We start from the raw sequence: 23,110 nt of genomic DNA, 5'->3' as shown, positions 1-23,110 counted from the left end.
TCTAGTGATTCTGTTGGATACCTTCCAAGTGAACTTGTCTGAGTTAGGGGGGGGGGGCTTGGTAGTTAAGCGCTTTGTAAGTTAGACAGATAGTTTTTAGGACAATTTTGTCATGTATGGAGAGCCACCTATGGTGTTTTCTAGTTTCATATGTGCTCTCTTTTGGGAATATTCAACGCTGCTCTGAGCACGTTATTTTGCATAATCTGGAGTTTATTTAGGATGGTTTTGTTCGCTCCTAGATAAAGGCTGTTGCAATAATCCAGTTTAGATTGTATAAGCGCTCTTGCCAGCGTAAGGCAGCTGGTGGGGGATAGAAAAGGTCTACAGGCTCTGATCAGCTTGCCTGTGTAGGCTGTGGCCGATGAGGTCATGTTAATCTGCTTAGTTAGGTTGGACTGGGCATCGAAGTAGAAACCTAAAGTTTTTACATGTTTGGCAATGGGTATACTGTTCCCATCGATGAGGATATTTGTGTAATGAGGACTTAGTTTGAGAAGGTTGTTGGATGATCCGACTAGGAGTAATTCTGTCTTATCATTCAGACAGAGGCCATGTGTGGCCATCCAAGCCTGAATGATTATGAACTTTGTTAATCCGCGCGACGTCTAGGTCATAGGTTCCTGAGAGGGGTAGGAGTATCTGGGTGTCATCTGCATAGTTTGTGTAGGTGACACTCAGACGGTCCGGTTTGTCAAATAGTGGCTTTGTAAAAATGTTGTACAAAGTGGGCGAGACGCAGGATCCTTGAGGGACTCCGCAGGGGATGGGGCCAGCAGCTGCTGAAGGTGAGAACACGCGCATAGTTCTGTTAGCGAGGAAAGATTGGATCCAGGCAACTGGAGAAATGGGCCACTGAGGATAGGTGGTTGCAAAGTATGGAGTGATCCACCAGATCAAAAGGCGCTGAGAGGTCGAGTAGAAGTAGGATGGCCATCTTTCCTTTGTCTTAATTCATCTATCTGGCTTTTGAGGTCGACAAGTGCGGTTTCTGTTCCGTGCCGGGGTCTGCCGCCAGATTGACGGTGCCGAGTAATTTTTGAGCTTCAAGGTAATCTTGTATTTGCAAGTAGGCTATTCTGTCCCAAATTTTCAGTAGAAAGGGGACTGTCGTAATTGGTCGGTAGTTAGTGGGTATGGCCGGATCAAGGGTCTGTTTTTTTTTTTTTTAATAGTGGTAGAACCCAGGACTGTTTGAGGTTACTAGGGACGGAGTTGTTAGAGAAGGAGGAGCTTACAAGTTCAGTAATGAATGGGGCAAGGTCTCTAGCTGCATCTTTTATAATCTGGGCTGGGCAGCTATCGCCCTTACAGTTAGATGGTTTAAGAGACGCAATGATTTTGTGGACTTTGGGAATGGTGACTTTTTAATGTGAAACCTGAGTTAACGTGAGGGGTAGGTGCTGGTGTGATGACTGTTAGTTGGGATCTTTTGTCAGCTATTTTAGTCTGTAGTCCTTTAATTTTATTGGAGAGGGCATTTTGAATGCTCGTGCACCAGGCTTTATCCTTAGTGTATGTCTCTGGCGGTGGGTTGGGGTTCTCTAGTTCTCTTCGAATGTTGAATAATTCTTTAGTGCTGGAGCTGGCTTGGGCTATTCTGTTATTGTAGGTTTCTTTTTTAGCCTGGATTATCGTATTTTTGTAGGTGGCAGTGATGATGGCAAGGTTGGTTTTGTTTTCAGGTGTAGGGGATGATTTCCAACGTGATTCCCATTTTCTTTTTTCAGTACGAAGTGTTTTTAGCTCTGGAGTGAACCACGAGTTGAGATGGGCTTTGGGTTTGCTTTTTCGTAGTTTAAGCGGGGCAATAGCTTCAATGGCTTTAGTCATGGTCTCATTGTAGATTAGAGTGTTAGGATCATTAGTGTCCGGTACGGCATTGAGTAAGGGGGCTACCAGGGGAACTAGAGCGTCTGCTGTAATCTTTTGTTTATTCCTTGTGAGGCAGGGGGGCGCAATAATGGGCTTTTTCTTTTCCAAATTGTTGATATGGTGGTGGTCTGACCATACTACTGGAGTCGGATCTAGTAGGGTGATGGTGCAATTGAGAACCGCAACCCAGTCAAGTATCCTTCCTTTTTCGTGGGTGGGTTTAGTGCTAATTTGAGTATAGCCTTGTTCTAGTAATGCGGAGGCTAGAGAGATGGCGTGAGGGTCGCTAGTGTCCTTGTAACCAAGGTTGAAATCTCCTAAGATGATATTTTGCACTGTAGGTTTGGTGGTGTCGGCTGCTAAGGCTATGATATCTTCTTCAAAGGACCCGGGGGTACTGGGGGCCTGTAAATGATGTGTAATGTGATGGTGCTGTTAGGTGAGGTTTGGAACTTAACTGAGAGGAGTTTGCATGATGCCAGCGACATAGGGGTGGCTGGTCTTATATTGAGAGTGGTTTTAAAGATAATGGCTATTCCTCCTCCTCGAGCCGTGGGTCTGTCTACACAGAGAATGGAATTATTATCTGGGACGGCTATGGCAATAGAAGGGCCTGCTGCCTCATGCAGCCAGGTTTCTGTCATTACAAGGAAGTCAAGGTTATTGTTCACAATAATGTCGGCAATCTCAGTAGTGTGTGTAACCAATGACATGACATTCAGTAATGCACCTTTAGTGGGCTGTGTTTGTGCGTCCTTCGCTGGTCGACTAGGGGTAGTGTCCCCTGGGTTGTTCAGAGGAGCTGTACACCTTTTCTTTTTGTGTCTGCGATTATTGTCAGTGCATTCAGGGCGATCTGAACGTATGGGTTTATGGGTATATTCTACTGATGAGTGCCTGCTAGGCGGTAGTCTGCTGGTTAGTCTCTCGTTACGCTTAGAGATGTCAGGAGGGGAGGTGGTTGAGGCTATAGGCACATGGGGCAATTTATGTGTATTGCACATAGTAGAGGTTGGATGTAGTTTGGTTGTGATTGATGTGGGAAAAGGGGGTTGTGTGGGAAGGAATGCTGTGGGGCAGGGGATCGGGTGGTGACGAGGACATCTCAGTCTTCCTAACCCTTCATCAAACTTAATGTAATGACCTCTGGTGCAGGGGGTGGCAGATGGTATAATGCAGAATGGGAACATGGTTAATGTTAGCAATGCCTGTATTCTGTTATGATAACGGCCAACTATAGCGTGAGTTTACTGATACAGGGTAATTTGCAAGGCACAAGTATACTGCAACCTATATTCGAGATTTAACAGATAGGGCATAATCAACATACAGTAAGCTGTTACCATTGATAACAGGTAGGCGCGAGGCACAAGTATACCACTGGGTTGGACTAGGCTAGAATGCATAGAGTAGGTGCAGAAACGGCTGTGGCTTAATGAACATTAGTTTGGGCTGATTCAAAAGCATAAACCGGGCACACCTAGATTCAGAATTAGCAGTGGGAGCCAGAATGGCGCTAGTTCACAGTCATAGATAGGGCACACCTAGATTCAAAATTAGCAGTGGGAGCCGCAATGGTGCTAGTTCACAAGCATAGACATGGTACATATAGATTCAAAATTAGCACTGGGAGCCAGAGCCGTGCTAGTTCACAAGCATAAAGTAGGGCACACCTAGATTCAAAATTAGCAGTGGGAGCCAGGATGGCGCTAGTTCACAAGCATAAAGTAGGGCACACCTAGATTCAAAATTAGCAGTAGGAGCCTGAATGGTGCTAGTTCATAGGCATAGACGGGGCACACCTGGATGTATATCGGGCCATATACAAATCAAGACTAGGCTCAGCAGTCTGGCAGAATACAATGTGGGCTAGAGTGTGTTAATCAGGAAAAATACATGTATTATTACATGTACAAGTTACAAGTCCGACCTAGGGCACAGAGGTAATGCTGGATGTCAATCAAGCAGAGAGCAAGGCAAAAGCTGGACCTCAATATTCAGGCAGTATATAATGCAGGGCTAGCAGCGTATTAGGCAAGATGCGAGATAAGGCTGGGGCCTAGTGGGCAGGCAAAAAGGCAGAGCAAGGATATGGAGCGACAGTCGTGCGCGTGGCAGTTTGACTGAGTAGTACATATGCAGATGAATAGTGTGTGCATAGATATGTGGGTGAAGGTCAGCAGTCCTTCAAAGTGAACGAGTGGTACAGAAGGGTACCTATCATGGTAGGCGTAAGGCTCAGTGTTACTTGCGCGTGATCCATGAGGTAGGGACAAATACCAGCAGTGTGGGAAGCTTACTCCACATAGCAGACAACCAATACAGAAGCATACAATCAAGTGAGGGGTGGCGTGCAGCACAAAAGATAATTTGTGACAGGTATTGTGAGGAGCAGTAAAGAACAATGTTTAGACAATAGTGTGGGCGCGTGCTCATAGAAGGCAACTTTAGAATGTCGTTTCTGGAGTCATAAGGGAGATGTTGCAGTAACTTTCGGGCGGTTAGTGCAAGCAATGTCTCACTGTCAAAGCAGGGGTCCAGGCAGGAGGCAAGGCTTAGAGACCTGGCGCAGCCGCAGCTCAGTCAGCTCAGTCAGGAGCCGAGCCTTTTCTTCGTGCCTTCTCTCGCGTGCCGGCTCACGCCTACTGGCACTCCTATTGGCTATTTGAGGAAGAGGTAAGCCAATCACGTCAGTCGGTTTGGTGCTGAGAAGGTTAGGAGGTGGAAACCCATAGGGCGGCCATTATGGAGTTCATACCCAAGCCAACACAGTAACTCAGCATTGAAGATTTTGCACTAGGAGAACTTCAGTCTCTGCAGCTAAATACCTGGTCAGTGGATTCCTCGTCGTGGTGACTGAAAACAAGACCTCAGAAGGGACTTTGCAGCAGGGAATCGATGAAGAATGCTCTAGGCAAGGTTTCCCTCATGGCTGAATGCAGTTCTGCGTATTTGCTGCATTTTTAAGGAGCACAGAAAATCACGGTTGAATTCTCCCCATTTTAAAAAGGTACAGCACTCTGATGAGGGGACTTTTCGGACTCGATTCATGTCTCTGGAGATCCACCAGGATGCCCACGAAGTTTCAGCGAGATTCGGAAGACTGCACCGCACAATGGCTTGAGGTCCCAGGGTATTGCAACAACGCAAGGTCGCAGCAAAGCGTGGGATGGCTCAAAATGCAGGTCTACTTGAATCTAGTGGGTCTCACTAGGCTCTGGGTCAGGGTCGTCGTTTTCGGAGTCCCCAGGTCGATTGGAAGGAAGGGCTACAACAGGCTCTGGTTACACAGCAGGCTCTCCGGTCGCTGGAAATCGTTTCTGCCGCTTTTCCTTAGTCATCCTCTTCGGTTTAAGTTCCAGTGGTCGACATCTCTTCAGCTTCCAGGTCCGCAGTATTTATCAGGCATACAGCACAACCTCTGCATTCCCTCCCCACATTTTACAAGAAGGGGCAGTCTGGTGGTCCAATCAGGACAGCAAGCCCCACCCACCCCCCCACCCCCCACTGGGATTTGTCCCCATTCAAGCAAGGCGTAAGACGAAGGGCTGGGGAGTTTTGGACTTCCACCTCACTTCCTGCTCTCACAGACTGGAGCCTGGGCAGGAAGAGACAAAAATCACAAAGGAATTTCCCGCCCTGGATGTCAGGTGAAGGAACAAGAAACTACAAGAAACACAAATAAAAAAAAAAAAAGAAGACAGGGCCCATTTTGGTAAAAATAGACACCCTTAGGTCCCTTTACTGCAGCTGGGAACACAGCACGCAGTAAAGGTGCACCAAATTAATACAAGGTATCACTGCCACCAGCCAATGAAGGTAAGCTTGTCCCTGTAACACAATTGTTAGTTTTAGTGTGAAAGGGGATACATTGCATCTCCCCAGCAATCCACATAAGGTGGGATGTGCTGGTTTCACTTAAATGTAAAAGGGATCCAAAGATCCTTTCTACCCTTGGGAACTGTAGTTCACTCAAGGTTAGCTCAAGAAAGTTAAAAGGAGAGCCCCTAGGGCAACCCAGCAACAGGCACTTAGTGACAATAAGCTGTTAAAGAGGATAACTTTTAAAAAAAGACACTATGGAGTCTTAAAAATGACACCCATAAAAAGAGTTAAAGATTATGCGAGTGTGGAAAAAGGTTCCCACTCACTGAGGTATTATGGAAAAATATCCCACCAGTAAAGCAAAAAAGCTCTGGGGTTGAACAAGGAAAGGAAGATTTACCAGTTCTGTGCAAATCTTACCTAATATGGTGCATTCCTGTAACCAAGGAGACTAAGCACAGGGAATTTCGGGCACCTCCCTCGTTTCCTGCCCTGCCAGACATGCTGGAGCCAGAGGCTGGCTTCAGCAGTGAACCCCACGAAAGACAAAATGAACAAAGGAACCAAACCTGGTTCGGCACGCAGAGTAAATCTAAGGACCTTTACAACAATAAATGGCGAAAAAAAAAAAGAGCGGGCCATTTTGACAAAATGGGCACCCATGGGTGCTATACTGCTGCGAACGCAGCCCGCGGTATAAACACACAATGGTAGGAAAGGAACAAGTTACTTACCTGTAACTGTTGTTCTCCAGCATGGGTCTGGCATGGATTCACATGCTCATGAATATTCCCCGTAGTCAGGCTGGGAATCCTCGGTAAAGAAAAAACCAGTATCAGTTTCGTTTCTGATCTGTCTTTCGTAGTAATAACCAATCACTGGTCTCTGCGTCATACTGACCACAGCCAATGACTGCCCTCTACCTAAGCACCGCCTCTGGCAGCCATCTTCAGATTTTTGGAAGCACGTGAAGTGGCAGTATGACCAAGTGAAGAGCCGCAGAGGGGTAGGCGGGAGGGTTCGCATGTGAATCCATGCCAGACCCATGCTGGAGAACAACAGTTACAGGTAAGTAACTTGTTCCTTCTCCCGCATGGGGTCTGGCATAGATTCACATGCTCATGAATAAACAATACATAGCAGTACACACATGCACAACCACGGGAGGTGGCAAAGGCTCAACATTAAGCATTACATCAAACTCAACATTAAGCATCTTACCTCCTCACCAGGCTCACCTCAGGCGAACAGGTTGCGCAGCACTGCTTGGCCGACCCTGGACTCCTCCCTGGAAACCCGATCGACGCAGTAGAATTTCGTGAAGGTGTGCGTCGACCTCCACGTAGCAGCCCTGCATATGTCCAGCAGGGGCACACCAGAAAGGAACGCCGTGGTAGCTGCGATCGCTCTGGTGGAATGGGCTCTCGGACGGCCAGGCAGCGGTCGGTTTGCCAACCGATGACAGTACATGATACAGCCGGAGAGCCATCTGGAAATGGAAGCCTCCGAGAGAGCCTTCCCCTGATTGACAGGTCCAAAGTTCACAAAGAGTTGTGACGTCTTCCGAAAACACTTCGGTCCACGTAGAACTTCAGCGCTCTAGCCACATCCAGCGAGTGCAAAGTCCTCTCAGCCGGCGAAGAAGGCGACGGGAAGAACACAGGCAACACCAAGGGTTCGTTGAGATGGAAGTCCGACGGTACCTTGGGCATGAAGGAGGGGTGCGTCCTGAGCACTATCCTCGTGTCGTGAAAAGTCAAGTACGGGGCCTTGCAGGAAAGGGCCTGGATCTCTCCCACCCGTCGTGCGGAGGTGATGGCCACAAGAAACGCTGTTTTCCACGACAGAAACTTCAACGGGGCCGAGTGCAGAGGCTCGAACGGAGGTCCCATGAGCTTGGTCAGCACCACGTTGAGCTCCCACGCCGGGGCCGGAGCCTTCACCGGCTGGAACGATCTGAACAGTCCCTTCATGAACTCTTTCACCAGACGATGAGACCACAAGGACGTCCGGCCCGTGGCTCTGGTGTATCGGGAGATCGCAGCAAGATGAATCTTGATGGACGCGTGTGCCAGTCCAGCTTTGGCCAGCGTCAGCAGGTACGGCAGTACCTGGGGAGCCGTAATCCGTAGAGGGTTAATCTTCTGTGCGTGGCACCAGACAGAGAACCTCTTCCATTTGTGTCCGTAGCATTTAAGAGTCGAGGACGCCCTGGCCTTTGCAAGAACCTCTCTGCAGTCGGCCGGTATGTCGTATCCTCCAAACTCTAGCGCTGCAGGAGCCAGGCCTGCAAGTTCAGCGATTTCGGGTCGTGGTGGAGGATGGCGCCTCCTTCCCTGGAGAGTAGATCCGCGTCCACCGGCAGCTTGATTGGCGGGGACGCTGACAAGTCCAGAAGGTCCGGGAACCATATCTGCCTCGGCCACGCAGGTGCGACGAGGATCATCCTGCACCGTGACCTCCTGAGCTGGTTGACGAGCCGGATTAGCAGTGGCAAAGGAGGGAATGCGTAGAGGAACAGGCCCTCCCAGGGGAACGAGAAAGCATCGCCCATGCTCCTCGCCTGGGGAAACCTGCTGGCGAACCTCCGGCACTTGGAGTTCGTCGCCGTCGCGAACAGGTCGATCTGGGGTGTGCCCCACCGTCGGAAGAGGCGATCCACTAGATCCTGCCGTAGTTCCCACTCGTGGCACGAGCGCAGCTCCCTGCTGAGTGAGTCGGCGATGGTGTTTTTTTATCCCTGCCAGATGAAACGGCACCAGAAACATCCTTTGGGCGACGGCCCAATGCCACAGGTCCTGCGCCTCCTTGGACAGTGCTGGGGACCTGGTTCCGCCCTGTTTCCTGATGTAAAACATGGTGGTGGTGTTGTCGGTGACGATCCTCACCACCTTGCCCTTTAGGGACGGAAGGAAGGACCTGAGGGCCCAGAACACTGCACGGAGCTCCAGGACGTTGATATGGAGGGACTTCTCCGTCGGGAGCCAAAGGCCTCTCGCGTGCATATTTTCGGTGTGCGCTCCACACCCTTCGAGGGAGGCATCCGTGGTCGCTGTCTCCTGGTGGTCTGGGGTCTGGAAGTCCATGCCCGCCGTCAGATGCGCGCGGGTGCCCCACCACCGGACCGCTCGGCGGAAACTCTCGTCGAGTGTGATCCTCTCCTCGAAGCCGCCCGTCGTTTGGATCCAGCGCGCGTCCAGGAACTCCTGCAACGGGCGCATCCGGAGCCTGCACATGGGAATGAGGTAGATGCAAGAAGACATCATTCCGAGGAGGGACTTGATGGACCTCATCTTGGCCGCGTCGGAAACCAACATCCGCTGTACCTTGCCCAGGATGGACCTGGTCCTTTCCTCCGACGGGGAGGCCAGAAGGGACACTGTCGAGCTTCGCTCCCAGAAACAGTGCGTTTTGCCCGGGTACCAGGTGGGACTTGGCGTAGTTCACGGAGAATCCCAGGTCCGTGAGAAGTTGGACGGTCCTTGCCGTGTGCTCCACTGCGAGCTCCCTCGGATGAGCCAGTCGTCCAGGTAGGGGTAGACGTGGATCCCCTCGCGGCGCAGCTGCGCCGCCACCGGTGCAAGGCACTTGGTGAATACCCTGGGTGCCGACCGTAGTCCGAAGGGGAGGGCTTTGAACTGGTAGTGACGCCCTTGGACCACAAACCTGAGGAATTTTCCCTTCCTGAGCATCGCCTTTACCTCCAGGAGAAGCTGAGGGACGTGAAGCTCTTTCCTGGCCACGGGGGGGACGCGCGGGCACCTTCTTTGAAACTCGAGCGCGTGGCCCCGGGCTAAGGCGTCCAGCACCCAACGGTCGGTGGAGATGGACTCCCACACGCTGACGAAGCTCGCCAGCCGGCCTCCCACCGGGGGTGCTTCGGTGGGGGCCCGACCCCACGGCCGGATCAATCCTGTTTCGACGAGGCTTTGCCGCCTTGACCTCCTTGACGACGACGGCGGGGTCCGCCCGACTTGCCTCGTCCTCTGTAGGCCTCCTGAGACGACGAGCGGGCCGCTTGACGGTAGGTGGAGAAACTGCCGCCGGAACCTTTGGAGGCGCCCTTGCCTCCGCTGCTCCGAAAGGGCGTCCGTCGTTGCTGCAGAACCCCAAGGGCCCGGGCCGTCTCAGTGTCCGGTTTAATGGCCTGAAGGGAATCGTCCACTGTTTTCCCAAACAGGTTGTTCCCATCGAACGGCATGTCCAGTACTCTGGTCTGTCGCAATAGTGATGGCGTGGTCCGACGCCACCTCACCTTCCTGTAGGATCTCCAGGGCATCCGCCCTCTTGTCGTCCGGTAGGAAGTCCAGCAGGGGAGCCAGTTTGTACCATAGCTCCCTGTCGTAGCGGGCCACGATAGCCAAGGCGTTGGCCGCTTTAATCGTCGTCGCTGCAGACGAGATGACCCTGCGTCCCATAGCGTCCAATTTCTTTCCCTCGCCGTCCGGTGGGGAAGTCGATGTGGAGGCCGCACCCCCCCCCCCCCCCGCTTTCTTCCTGGCCGCCGCGGAGACGACGGAGTCTGGGGTAGGCTGCGCCCGGAGGCACAGGGGGGCCGCGTCCGGGACCCGGTACTTCTTCTCGTACCGGTCTCTTCTAGCTGGCGTCGTGGAAGGGTTCTTGAGGAGGGCATCCCAAATGTCGTCCAGTAGAGGCACCGCGAGGACCGTCTTCCTCTTGGCCTCGCGCCGTTGATAAAGGAATCCTTCCTTTTTCTTCTCCTCAGGGCAGAGTTGGAAAAGCTCGGATGCCCTGGCGATCATGGAGTGGAACGATCCAATCTCGTCGGGCGGAGAAGCCCTGGTGGGAGGTGACGACGGTAGATCCTCGTCGTATACCTCGTCGTCCGTACCCGTCGCTGCCGTGTCAGTCCCCGTATCATCCCCTCGGGTGGACGGGGAGGAGGGCTGGACGGGGCGCGACGGCTGAAAAGGAGGTGGAGGGTGAATCCTTCTCTTGGGCGGGGGAACACCAGAAGGTCCCGGTTCAGGATCCCCCGACGGAAGAGGTGCCTCCGTCGGCAACGGTAGTCTCGTCCTTATCTCTGAGCATAAGGACTGTATAGCCAACAAAATGGCCGCCGAGTTGTCTTGCGGCGCTGGCAGAGGGGAATCCGACGGGCGATCAGGGGCCCCGTCGGCACCCTCGACGATGTCGTCGTCACCTGCGTCGGGATCCATCCCGACGGGCCGGTCTTCCACGCCAAGGCCGTGGCTTAAGACCTCGATCAGCTCTTCCTCCGAGGTTGAAGCCGAATCTACGACGACGCCCTGCCCCCCATTTTTCTTCCCCACCGGGGATTTCATGGGGGTCCTATCGATGGGCACAAAAGAGGACTCCCTCCGCGGTGGCAGGGAGACTGAGCCCCGAGGTCGCCACCACTGGTGTAGCCTCCACAGGCTGAGCCAGGGCCGGCGCGACAGTATCGATAGAGGGCTTGGCCGGATGGATTAAGGCCTTCACCACCTTAGGTGCGCTCACCGCCTTATCCTTGAGGGGGGGGGGGGACACTGCCTCGCTCCCCCTCCGATGGGGCCTTCGAGCTCGACCGGGGCCTCTCCAGGAGCTTCGCCAGGTGCTCGCCCTTCCTCTTACCCGACCCAGAGCGTTGGCTCGTGGCTGAAGGTGCCGGGGAGGGTGCGCCCTGCCTGGCGCCCCTAGAGCCCGACCATTCGGCGCTCCCGGTGCCAGCTGACTCGCGGTGCTTGGCCTTGTGTTGGACCCCCGTCGCCGGGGCGTCCTCAAAGGTCTTAGAAGACCGCTCGTATTTCTTCCTCTTCTTCTCGCCCGACGGGCTCTTCCCTTCCAGCCAGTTGGCGAGACGTTGATGGCGGTCCTTCATGGTCCGCTCCGACATATTGCCGCAAAACGCACAGTCCTTCTCCACGTGCGCCTTGTCCTCATGTAAGCAGTAGAGACAAAAGGAGTGTTCGTCCTCCTTAAAGACGTTCTGCAGCTGGCATCCAGGGCAGACCCTGAACAGCTTTCCGGGCGTCGAGCTTCCCTTCTCCTGGGCCATGTCCGGGCCTGAGAAGCTTCTGGAATCCTCCAAAAGCGTAGCTCGACGAAATCTTCACCCTTGAGGGGCGCAGACGAATCCGACACGGGTCCCCGTTGATCGGATGGAGAGTCGGTGGAGCTTGAGGCTCTTTTGACCGAAAAAAACAAAGTTTTTGAGAAAAACGTGAAAAAATAGCACTAACGCTCGAGAGCAATAGCACGAGGATCCCAACACATGAACGTGCGGTAAAAATCTGAAGATGGCTGCCAGAGGCGGTGCTTAGGTAGAGGGCAGTCATTGGCTGTGGTCAGTATGACGCAGAGACCAGTGATTGGTTATTACTACGAAAGACAGATCAGAATCGAAACGGATACTGGTTTTTTCTTTACCGAGGATTCCCAGCCTGACGACGGGGAATATTCATGAGCATGTGAATCCATGCCAGACCCCATGCTGGAGAAAAGTAAACCACTGCCACCAGCCATTAATTGTAGAAAGGGTAACAAAAATGTTACATGAGAAAGGAGACAGAGGGGATACTAAGTAACCCCTCCAGCACTCTATGGAAGATGGTGTTAGCTGGGTCTACAAAGTTACAAAAGGTAATCAAATTTAATTTCACTTTAACGCTCTTGGAAACAGTAGTTTATCCAAGAGAAGGTATTTAAACCTTTGGGAAATCTAAAGGACTTCCCTGAGCGACTGCACTGAAGGTGCTGTGTGTCACAATGTAAAAAGGTAATGCCCATGGAGTTGTCAGTGTGCGAATCAAAGAAAAATGCATGATAGAGTGGGAAAAAGGTCTCAGGATAAAAATGTAAAGTCCAGCAAAAGAGGCGGGGTATCTAAGGTAGAAGGGAATTAGCACATGTCTGAGAATTCTCCTTAACAGATAGAAATATTCTTTCAACCCTTGGGAACTGTAGTTCTCAAGGTTAGCCCGAGAAAGTAAAAGGAGAACCCAAAGGGCAACCCTGTAACAATAAAAAAAGGTATATACCAAATGTTGTCAAAGAGTATAAAATTAAAAAAGGACAATATGGAGTGTCTTTAAAATGACACCCATAAAAAGATTAAAAGGATCCGAGTGTGGCAAAAGGTTCCCACTCACTGAGGTATAGGAAAACAATCTACCAGTCCAGCAAAACATTGTTTAGTATTTATTATGCGCGACGGACCCAAAGGTATCAGGGCGCAGGCAAAAAGAAGTCATATAGCTTAGTACACAGATTACATGGTAATGGCATCTAAAGAAAAAACATCCAATCTGGTAAATATAGTGTATAAAACATAGTAGGCAGTGGTGGGACAATACAACGGAGGTAATGTACAGTTATTTACACATGAGGTCAACTTCAATGAGTTCATTTGTCAGCATTCTCCAAGAGCCATATAATTCAATTTTGTCTGAATTTGGTGTAGGTTTGGTCCATTCAGAGTGTGGTAGGTAGTGAGTTCCATAGTTGAGCAGCTTTGACTGGGAAATTGGTACCTCCAATAGTGGATAGTTTAAAGCGAGGCACCTGAAGGCAGTTAGAGTTGACTAGTCTCGTGGGTCCAGTAGACATTTTTCTGAAAAATCTTTCCAAGATATCGTGGTGCTTTGTTGTTTAGGCTTTTATGAATGAGTGAGGGTGTTTTTATTTTTATTTTCTCCAGTGTGGATAGCCACTTGTGTTTTCTTCTACTTTGAGATATGTTCTTTCCTAGAGATACTGAGTGCAGCTGTAAGGGCGTTGTTTTGGATTGTCTATTTTGTTGGTAATCTATTTATTTGCTCCAATGTAAAGGGCATTACAGTAGTCTAGATAAAATTAGGGCTCTAGCTACGGTCATACAACTGTTGGCTGAGAGGAAGTGTTTGCATGTGTATGCTGTTGAGGAGGCTAGGGAGTTTACCTGGTTTGTAAATGTTAGTGTTTTGGGGTTCTGGGGTTGTCACAAGTGAGGTAGATTTTGCTCTAAAGTTAAAATCTTACCTAACGGGAGGTGGGACCGGGCAGGATATAGGTTTCCCACTTCTAAAGTCTACAAGGTTTGAAGAGGAGCAGTATGTTCAAAGTAGACGTCTAACATTCCAAAAAGAGTGCAACAATGAAAATGCATTTTGTTCAAATTGATCACCAATTATGCAATTAAAACAAACATTTTCAACATTTAGGCAAACAATTTCAGACTTTACCTGCATAAAATAACCAGTAACCAACGCTTTTCTTATATTGATGTAGTAATCCCTGCTTGTAAAATCCGTACTTCTTCGTGGGAGGTTAAAGCGATCCATGATTCGTGACAGCTGCTGCCGTACATTGTCTGCAGACATGAGTGACCTGTAGTTTACAAAGTTATCGTAACACCACTGAACTGACTCGTGATCTGCAATTGAAATGAAGATTGAGAAAAAATGTCATAGGAATGTTTAATCAATGAAAACGCTAAGTGAAAAAAGGCAAAGAAAAATACCTTTTCATACTAATCTACAAGTAGAACCTATGGTGCAGGGTTTTGGAAGGCCAACTTAATTGATAAGCAAGAGATTTTCATTCTTGGTCTAACCAAACTGAGTAGCGTAGCAGTAGGGCTTAGATTGGGAAGATAAGCGAATTGGTATTAAGATGGACCTCCAGAAACACCCCGGGGTGAGGGTGCTGAGAGGCCAACCTAGTCGGTCAACACTTATTGAAACTTTGTCGAGCTAAACTCCATCAGGCATTGCAGGCAGTGCAGTAGTTTAGACTTCAGGACATCAGGTACTTTTACGTAAAGTTACCACAACATTGAGACAGTCAAGTAATAGAGTGCCACACAGAAGTATAAACATAGTATTTATTAGGCATTAACACAGTAAGCAGGCAACACAAATAAAGCAAATACTGAACGCCCATATATAGTGCAGCAGCCGGTGTTGGGAAAGATTTTGGAACAGAGACCCAAACTGTTTGCTTTGATCTTTGAATCTGACCTGCCCTTTTTGCAGCACAGTGAAGCCCCAGCTTCACCACTCTGGTATTTGCTCATTTATCATGGGAAAACTAACATGTCCTTCAGGATGTCAGTACTGGGAAACATGTCCCTTAGTCTTGCTTCATTGTGATCACTTTTGGTAACTTTTTATCAAGGTACAATGCAGTCCACTTTTTATTTTGCCCTTGACACTCAGGATTTTTTGTACTTTAGGTTGCCCAAGGGACAAGCTGGTTCTTAGGGAGAATGTTCATTTCTGTGCCAATTCCCTTCAACCTTTGAGACCCCAAGCTATTTTGCTTACTTGGGCCTTTTAATTTTAACTCCTGAGTGAGTGGGACCTTTTTTTTCCTCACTCGTGTTTTTTCCCCCCCGATTTGGGTTTTATGTTTTCACTGTTTTTGGAGTCTGACAAACTCCATAGGCATCTGCTTTTTGTATAGTGACACAGCACCTTCATTGCAGTGTCACTGGGAAATCCTTTGGATTTCTCAAGCTTTAAATACCTTTAATTTTTCTTGGGTCAACTACCATTCCCAAGAATGGTAAGATGAAATTGATCTTACTTACCTTTTTCTCTTTGTAGATCCAGCACACACCATTTTACGTGGAGTGCTGGGGGGTTACTTAGTCCCTTATACTACTTGATGTAACAATGTAACATTTTTTGTTACCCTCACTACTTTAAATGGCTGGTGGCAGTGGTTTACTTTTTACTACATTGCGCTTTACCACATGCTGAACCCTCATCTGCAGTACAGCACCCGTGGGTGACCATTTTGTCAAAATGGCCCCAGTCTTCTTTCTACATTTGCTGCTTTGTGAGGTCTTTTTTGGCTCTTACTCTGTACGATGACAGGTTTGAGCCGTTTGTGTGTTTCGCCTTTGGCGGGCTTCAGCCCTGAAACCTGTTCCTGGCTTTAGTTTGTAAGGACAAGATGCGAGGGAGGGTCCCGAAACTCCCCTGTCCTTGGTCTCTAGGTGTGCCTGATCAAAACCAGTCCTGATTGGCCAGCTGGCTGTCCTGAAATGGAAGGACAGCCACACTGCTGTGGGATTGACAGCCTAGGCTGTGCATGAATGGGAAACGTGGTTAAAAGGCGACGGTTTTGGGACTAGAGTCAGAGTCGAACACTGGAAGAAACATCCGAAGCAGAAATCGTGAAGAGAAGCCTGCTGCAAACTCCTTGTTAGGGAGAATTCTCAGAAATGTGCCAATTCCCTCCACCTTAGAGACCCCCAGCAACTTTGCTGGATTTTGATAACTTGATTTTTTAACCTGGAGAGAGCGAGCCCATTTTCCCCCACTCATGTATTTAAATGTGAATTTTACCTCTTTCTTTTGGTTATGGAGTCTAACCAACTCCAGAGGCATCTTTTACAAATGTGTCACACAGCACCTTCAGTGCAGTGACACAGGGTAGTCTTCCAGACTTCCCAAGGTTTAAATACTTTCTCTGGGATCAACTACGGTTTCCCAGAGCAGTAAAGTGAAATTGACTTTACTTAGAATTGAATGTGCTAGACCCAGCACACCCTATCTTACAATAGAGTGCTGGAGGGGTTACTTAGTATCCCATGTCTAAAAGCTCATGTAACATTTTTTATGTTATCCTTTCCTCAATTGACTGGCTGGTGGCAGTGGTTTCGTTTTGAACTACCTTGGTTTGCATTTACCGCGACCATTTGCAGCTCGGGTAAAGTAACCGCGGGAGCCATCTTTTTCAAAATGGCATCCAGCCATGTGCCAGTCTTTTCACCAGTCTTTGTGGGAAGGTCCTTCTAGAGAGTTTCTATGCGCGCCAAACCAGGTTTGGTCTCTGTTCATTCGCCTTTGGCGGGCTGCAGGAGTGAAACCCGTCTCAGGCTCCAGAGTGTCTGGGGTAGGCAGGTGCCCGAAACTCCCTGTGCTTAGTCTCCTAGGGGACCTAAATGCATTCTGTAGTGATTGGCTGTGTTAGGCAAAGTATGTATGCAGTACCCTTTGGGACCACTACACAACTAGGACTACAGGTGTAAGCAAACCAACTTTTTGTATAAGTCTGAACTACACAGTTTTGGTAGCGTTGCTGAACAGCCAGGCTTATCTCAAGAGGGGAATGTGAGCTGTAATGATGTTACAGAGGTCTACAATCACAAGTATTCAAATAAACTCTTACACTCAAGGTTTGTTGGTAAAACACTTATTAATTTATTTGACAGTCAGTTATAAAACATTCACTAGAATGAGGCAATATATCTCGCACACAAATATACTTCAGTATATTACACTGTACGTTTGAGGCATTTAAACTACTTTGAAGGAGGAGCAGAATAGCTTAGATTAATAAAAAAAAAGCTTACAGTTATTCTTAGACACTGCAAAATACTTTGAGTTCACCAGGGCGTCAATTCGATGCAATAGGTTAGGCCAAAGTCAATGGGATAAAACTCTTGTATAGGATAAAGCAGTTCTGGTAGTTATATGGAAAAAGTATTTGCCAAAGTTCGAAGAAGTTCGTAAAAGAAAGATTCATATGTTGGGTCACAAGCCGACTAGCCCTGCAAGTTGCCAAAGTTTCACGCACTTTCGCAGTGAGGGGCAAGTTCTCTCAGTCGGGTTTGATGCAGCTGAAGACTTCTGTACCGGGCAGTTCCTGCAGATCTCACGGTTCCTGAGCCTCAGTCGTGGGGACAAGGACGACGTCGGGGAACTCCTGCACTGGGACTGGTCAACAGCTGGCAAATGTTCAATTCCGGAAGCTGTAGTCCAGCACACAAACTGGTGTCCCTCCCTGGTTATTCGGTTTCCTGCAGCACTCTGAGGAAAATACAACCAGCGCCAAGAATGGTATCCAGTTGGCTTAGTGTAGAGTCGATTGGTCCCACCAACTGAAAGGGAGAAGTCGTCCTTGTGGGAGCTTCTCTGTTGAGATGAACTTGGCGATTCAAACCTGCAGCAGGGCTTCACCGGGCAAACCAACGGTCCAGGAGTTGCAGCAGCTGTTCTCTTCCAGCTAGTCTTCGGTTCTTTAGTTGCAGTGGTCGACTCTGCATTCCAAGCCAAGAGACTCGCCTTTTATCCAGTTTCCTCGGTTTAAAGTCATTCCATCGACAGCCAAAGCATCTAATGCCATACCACCTATAAAAAAAAAAAAAAAAGCATCTCATGCCCGGTAAAGCCATGCTGCAGGTCAAATCGCCAAGTTCACATTGACAGAGATGGCCCTGAAAGGACGATTTCTCCCTTTGAGTTTGTGAGACCAATGAACTCACAAGTAAGCCACCTGGACACTTATCTCGGAGCTAGTTGAATTTCCTCAGAGTTGCTGCAGCAAACCGTAGAACCAGGGAGAGGGACACCAAATTGAGTGCTTTATTCACAGCCACCGAAATTGAAGTTTGCCAAGTGCTCGCTGCTGGACCAGTCCCAGTGCAGGAGTCCACGGACGTCCTCCCTCTTGTCCCCACAACTGAGGCACAGGAACAGCGATATCTGCAGGAACTGCCAGGAAACGAAGTCTTCAGCTGCATCTTTTTCTTCATTATAAGGTACTGTGACATAAGACAGTACTTACCTCTCGCAGTGAAAGTGCTTGAAACTTTTGAAACTCGCAGGCCTAATCAGCATGTGACGCAACATATGATGATTCTTTTTACAAACTACTTCTAAGAACTTGTGCAGAGTTTTTACAGTCTACTTACCAGAACCGCTTTATCCTATCCAAGACTTTAGCCTATTGACTTTGGCCTAGCCTATTGAATTGACTCTTCTGGTGAACTCAAAGTATTTTCACTGTCTAAGAATAATTGTAATCTTTCATGTTCTAATAATCTTTGCCTTTTACTCCTCTTGAAAAGTATCCTACAATAGTATTGAAGTTTATTTGTGTGCAATTATATTGCCTCCTCCTTATGAATGTTTTATAACTGACAGATAAATAAATGAATAAGTATTTATCAAAGAAACCTTGAGTGTAAGAGTTTATTTGAACACTTGTGATTGTAGACCTGTGTAACATTACTGCTCACATTCCCTTCTTGAGATGAGCCTGGCTGCTCAGCTCCGCTACGAAAACTGTAGTACAGACGTATACCAAAGGTTGGTTTGCTTACACCTGTAGTTCTAGATGTGTGCAGTGGTCCCAAAGGGTACGGCATGTAAACTAACAAAGACAACTTTTCCCTTTGAGTTGGTGCGACCAATCAACTCCAAGTAAGCCACCTGGACACCCATCTCGGAGCGGATTGAATTGCCTCAGAGTTGCTGCTGGAACCGAATAGCCAGGGAGAGGGACACCAGATTGTGTGCGTTACTTTTAAGCTGGCCTAAAGCTTTTGGAAGATCCTCTGGACTCCCACAAAGCAGGACTGTCCAAGCCTGAGGCCCACATCAGCAGAGTGCGGGACATAAGTAAGGACAGTCCACCTTCATAGCCAGGAACCGTGCTTATTGCCATTTGCTGTACCACAAGGAGCTGAAACGCGAAACAGCCACTGAAAGTAAAGTTTGCTGGTTGCAAGTTTTGACAGTGCAGGATTCCCCTCCGCCCCAACCCAACTTTCTCCCTCTTGTCCCAACGACTGAGGCCCAGGAACAGTGAGATCTGCAGAGCTGCACAGGAACAGAAGTCATCAGCTGCATCTTTTCTTCTTTACCAAGGTACTGTAAAACAAGTCTAAGAGAACTTACCTCTTACTGTGGAAGTGCTTGTAACCTCTGCAACTCACATGTCTAATCAGCTTCTGGCCCTACATTTGATTCTTCTTTTTATCAAAGACTCCAAAGAACTTGTGCAAAGACTTTTCTATTTACTTACCTGAAGTGCTGCATCCTATACAAAGACTTGCCTGTTGACTTTGGCTTAGCCTATTGAATTGAATGACCCTTCTCTTGCTATCTGAAGTATTTGCCCTGCTTATGAATATTTGTCATTTCTTTTGTTCTAATAATCTTAACCTTTACCAACTTTTTAAGAGTGTTCTGAATGTCAACAGTAAGATATTAATGTCCCCAGCACCCTTGATACTGAAGTCACCTGTGGGTGTAGGTTTTGTCTGCTTATTACTACCCACAGTGTGTGGTGCTCATTTATCGACCTGGGAAGGATGAAAGGCTGAGCTAGGCCCTGCCAGGTTTCGAACCTGCGTCAGCAGGCTCTGCACAGATGTCAAAGCAAGCATTCTACTCGCGGTGCTATCATACCGGCTTTTAATCAGACTAGTCTATTGCTCCCTTCTAAAGAAGGCTTTATAAAACTGACTGATAAATTAGTCATTATTTATGCAAGTATAAGAGTTTATTTGAATACCTGTAACTGTGAATCTTTGTGTAACTCCACTACAGCTCACATTTCCCCTCTTGAGAGAAGCCTGGCTGCTCAACACGCTACCAAAACTGTAGTACAAGCTTATACAAAAGGTTGGGTTGCCTGTATCTGTAGTCATAGTTGCTTGTAGTGTTCCCATAGGGTACTGCATTCAAATTTTGCATAACACTCCTGGGCCTCCAAGTACTGGCGAAGCCGTGCTGCTGTGCTGACCTTTTACGAATCAACAGAAGCTCCGGAAGGTACTACTTTCCTTGGGTTAGTGGGACCAACTAACCCCTAGACGAACTCCTTTGGCACAATCCCCGACTTGCTGTGCCTCTCCGTTGCTGCAGAAACCCAATACCACGGGTCGAGTGTCCATAAACGAGTGCAACATCTGCTGTGGAACCAATCCGCTTGTTGGGGAGAATTCTCAGAAAATGGGCCAATTCCCTTCCACCTTAGAGACCCCCAGCCCTTTTGCTGGACTTTACAAATTATAATTTCTAACCTGGAGAGAGAGACCTTTTTCCCCACCCTCATGTCTTTTTCTGTGATTTGGGCTCTGTTGCTTTTTACTTTGGAGTCTGACACTCCAAAGGTATCTTCTTTGCATTGCGACACACAGCATATTCAGTGCAGTGGCACAGGGAAGTCTCTTAGATGTCCCAAAGTTTTAAATACCTTCTTTTGGTGAAACTACGATTTCTAAGTGCAGTGAAGTGAAATTGACTTTACTTACATTTTGTAACTTTCTAGACCCAGCACACACCATCTTACCATAGGGTGCTGGAGGGGTTACTTAGTATCCCCTTTGTCTAGTTTCTCATGTAACATTTTTCGTTACCCTTTCTACAATTAATGGCTGGTGGCAGTGGTTTACTTTTTACTACCATTGTGTGTTTTTACAGCGGGCTGCGTTCGCAGCCACAGTAAGGCACCCATGGGTGCCCATTTAGTCAAAATGGCCCTGGACTTCTTTTTTCGCCATTTCTTGTTGGAAAGGTCCTTCTTGAGATTTACTCTGCACGCCAAACCAGGTCTGGTCCCCTTGTTCGTTTTTGTCTTTGGCGGGATTCACAAGTGAAGCCAGCATCTGGCTCAAGTATGTCCGGCAGGGGCAGGAAGCGAGGGAGGTGCCAGAAACTCTGCTTAATCCCCTTGGCTACAGGAATGCACCCAAAGGTGATTGGCAGGCTGGCTGTCCGGTAAGGACAGCCACCCTGCTGTGTGATCGACAGCTAGGCTGGAATGAAGGGAGAAACCTGCATAAAAGGCGAGGCTTTTCGGCTTGGAAGGCAGAGACAACCACTGGACAAAGGAATCCGTAGAAGAACTTGGAAGAGACGCCTGCTGCAACTCCTGGACCGTTGGTTTGCCCGGTGAAGCCCTGTTGCTGTGCTGAGGCTCTGAATTCGTCTAGACTAAATAAGGCCTGCAGGGACGACTTCCCCTTCCCCCCCCCCCCTTGGGTTGGTGGGACCAATCAACCTCAAAGTGAACTCTTCTGGACATCCTCTCAGAGCCGGCTGTACTTCCAATGCTGCTGCTGGAACCGAAGTGCCAGGTAGAGCAACACCAGATCGAGTAAAATGCTTTCAAGTTGAACCCGAGCTCCAGGAAGATCCTTTGGACTCCCAGGAAGCAGGACTAAACAAGCCTGAGCCACAACAGAGTGCTGGACCCCAGATGCAAGGAAAGTCTGAAGTGGCATCCTAGAGCCCGCGGTGGTGCTATTTGCCGAGATGCGAGAAGCTGAAAACGCGAAGTGCCGCTGAATTTAAGTTTGCCGCCAACCTTCCCATTGTGTTGCAGGAGTCCCCAGAAGTCCTCCTCTTGTCCCCACAACTGAGGCACAGGAACAACAGGATCTGCAGAGCCATACGGGAACAGAAGCCAGCTGGAACTATTTCTTCTAACCAAAGGTACTGTAAACCTAAAAGGACTTCCCCTCTTGTTTGATATGATAGGATATATGGCATTTATAACGTGCCTATACACAAGTGTTTCAAGGTGTGACGAGGCAAGGGAGGGGAACAGAGGGAGGTCAGACAATTATCCTACTAGGCCAGGTGTCTATCAGATCCCGCAAGTGCGTGGGAAGGGGGGAAGGGACAGTGCAGTACATGGGAATAGTTAATAAATAACAGCCAGCAAGGGGCAAGTATAGACATCAAGGTGTCACATAAGGTGTCACATAAGGTGTCACATAAGGTGTCACATAAGGTGTCACATAAGGTGTCACATAAGGTGTCACATAAGGTGTCACATAAGGTGTCACATAAGGTGTCAGGGGCTGGTAGGGGACTGTAGGGATACAGAACAGTCCTCAAGTCCAGGGATTGCCAGGCAGGCAGTGCAGGTGTGTGACGCTGGCAGGGGACGGACCTGCGCCCAAGAGTCAGAGGGTGTCCAGGTAGCCAGTGCAGTTCCGGTTACAGCCAGGTCAGCAGAGGAGAGGAGGAGAAAAAGCAGAAGCAAAGAGAAAGGTTTTGAGGTGCTTCCAGAACCTGAGATGGTTTTCCATGAGTTTAAAGGGAGGCAGGGAGTCTGTTCCAGAGGGAGGCAGCAGCCGAAGAAAGCTCTACCACCAACTCGTTGCCTGGAGAAGCGACTGACCCTGAGGGAGTTGGAAACGGATGAGCGAAGAGCTCGAGAAGGAAGATATTTAGGAAGAGAGTTGAGGGTAATGAGGCCCCATGCCCCAGACGGCCTTGTGGACAATGCAGAGGGTATTGAACTTAATCCTCGCAGCCACAGGGAGCCAGTGCAGAATTTTCAGTCCTGGAGATACAATCCCTGGGCTTGACGTCAAGGACAAGTCTTGCAGTCCTGTTCTGGATGAGTTGCAGAGGGCGGAGAGTAGAAGCAGGCAGATTTAGATAGAGGCTATTGCAATAGTCCAGCCTGGAGAGAACAGGAGCTCTGGAGACAGTGCATCTTGGGGGGGGGGGGGGGGGGGGAGGAAGAATACCTCTGAGGAGGTGCAGTTGGTAGTGGGACTTCTTAGAGACGTCAGATGTGAGGAGAGAAGGAGAGTGTGGAGTCGAAGATGACCAAGGTTTTTAGCTTTGCAGGTGTGAGCAGGAAGAGGGCCAAGAGAGGCCGAGAGCTGTACGAAAGGAGGGAGCGGGTGTGCCGATGAGGATAATCTCAG

The 23,110-nt window shown here is 48.9% G+C and overlaps 1 protein-coding gene across 2 annotated transcripts in view; it reads right to left on the bottom strand.

Annotated features, from left to right (window-relative positions):
- DHX15 (DEAH-box helicase 15) overlaps positions 1 to 23,110 on the bottom strand; it is a 346,647-nt gene that overhangs the window by 39,948 nt on the left and 283,589 nt on the right. For both annotated transcript variants that reach the window (XM_069631877.1, XM_069631876.1), the window contains exon 12: positions 13,884 to 14,074. In XM_069631877.1, the coding sequence (XP_069487978.1) occupies positions 13,884 to 14,074 (191 nt within the window). The remainder of the gene's footprint in view (positions 1 to 13,883; positions 14,075 to 23,110) is intronic.

Source organism: Ambystoma mexicanum, chromosome 6q, assembly GCF_040938575.1.
Source record: "Ambystoma mexicanum isolate Mex_15411 chromosome 6q, UKY_AmexF1_1, whole genome shotgun sequence".
Taxonomy (NCBI): domain Eukaryota; kingdom Metazoa; phylum Chordata; class Amphibia; order Caudata; family Ambystomatidae; genus Ambystoma; species Ambystoma mexicanum.
The sequence above is the reverse complement of the archived record's forward strand: the minus strand, read 5'-3'. Positions and strand labels throughout refer to the sequence as shown.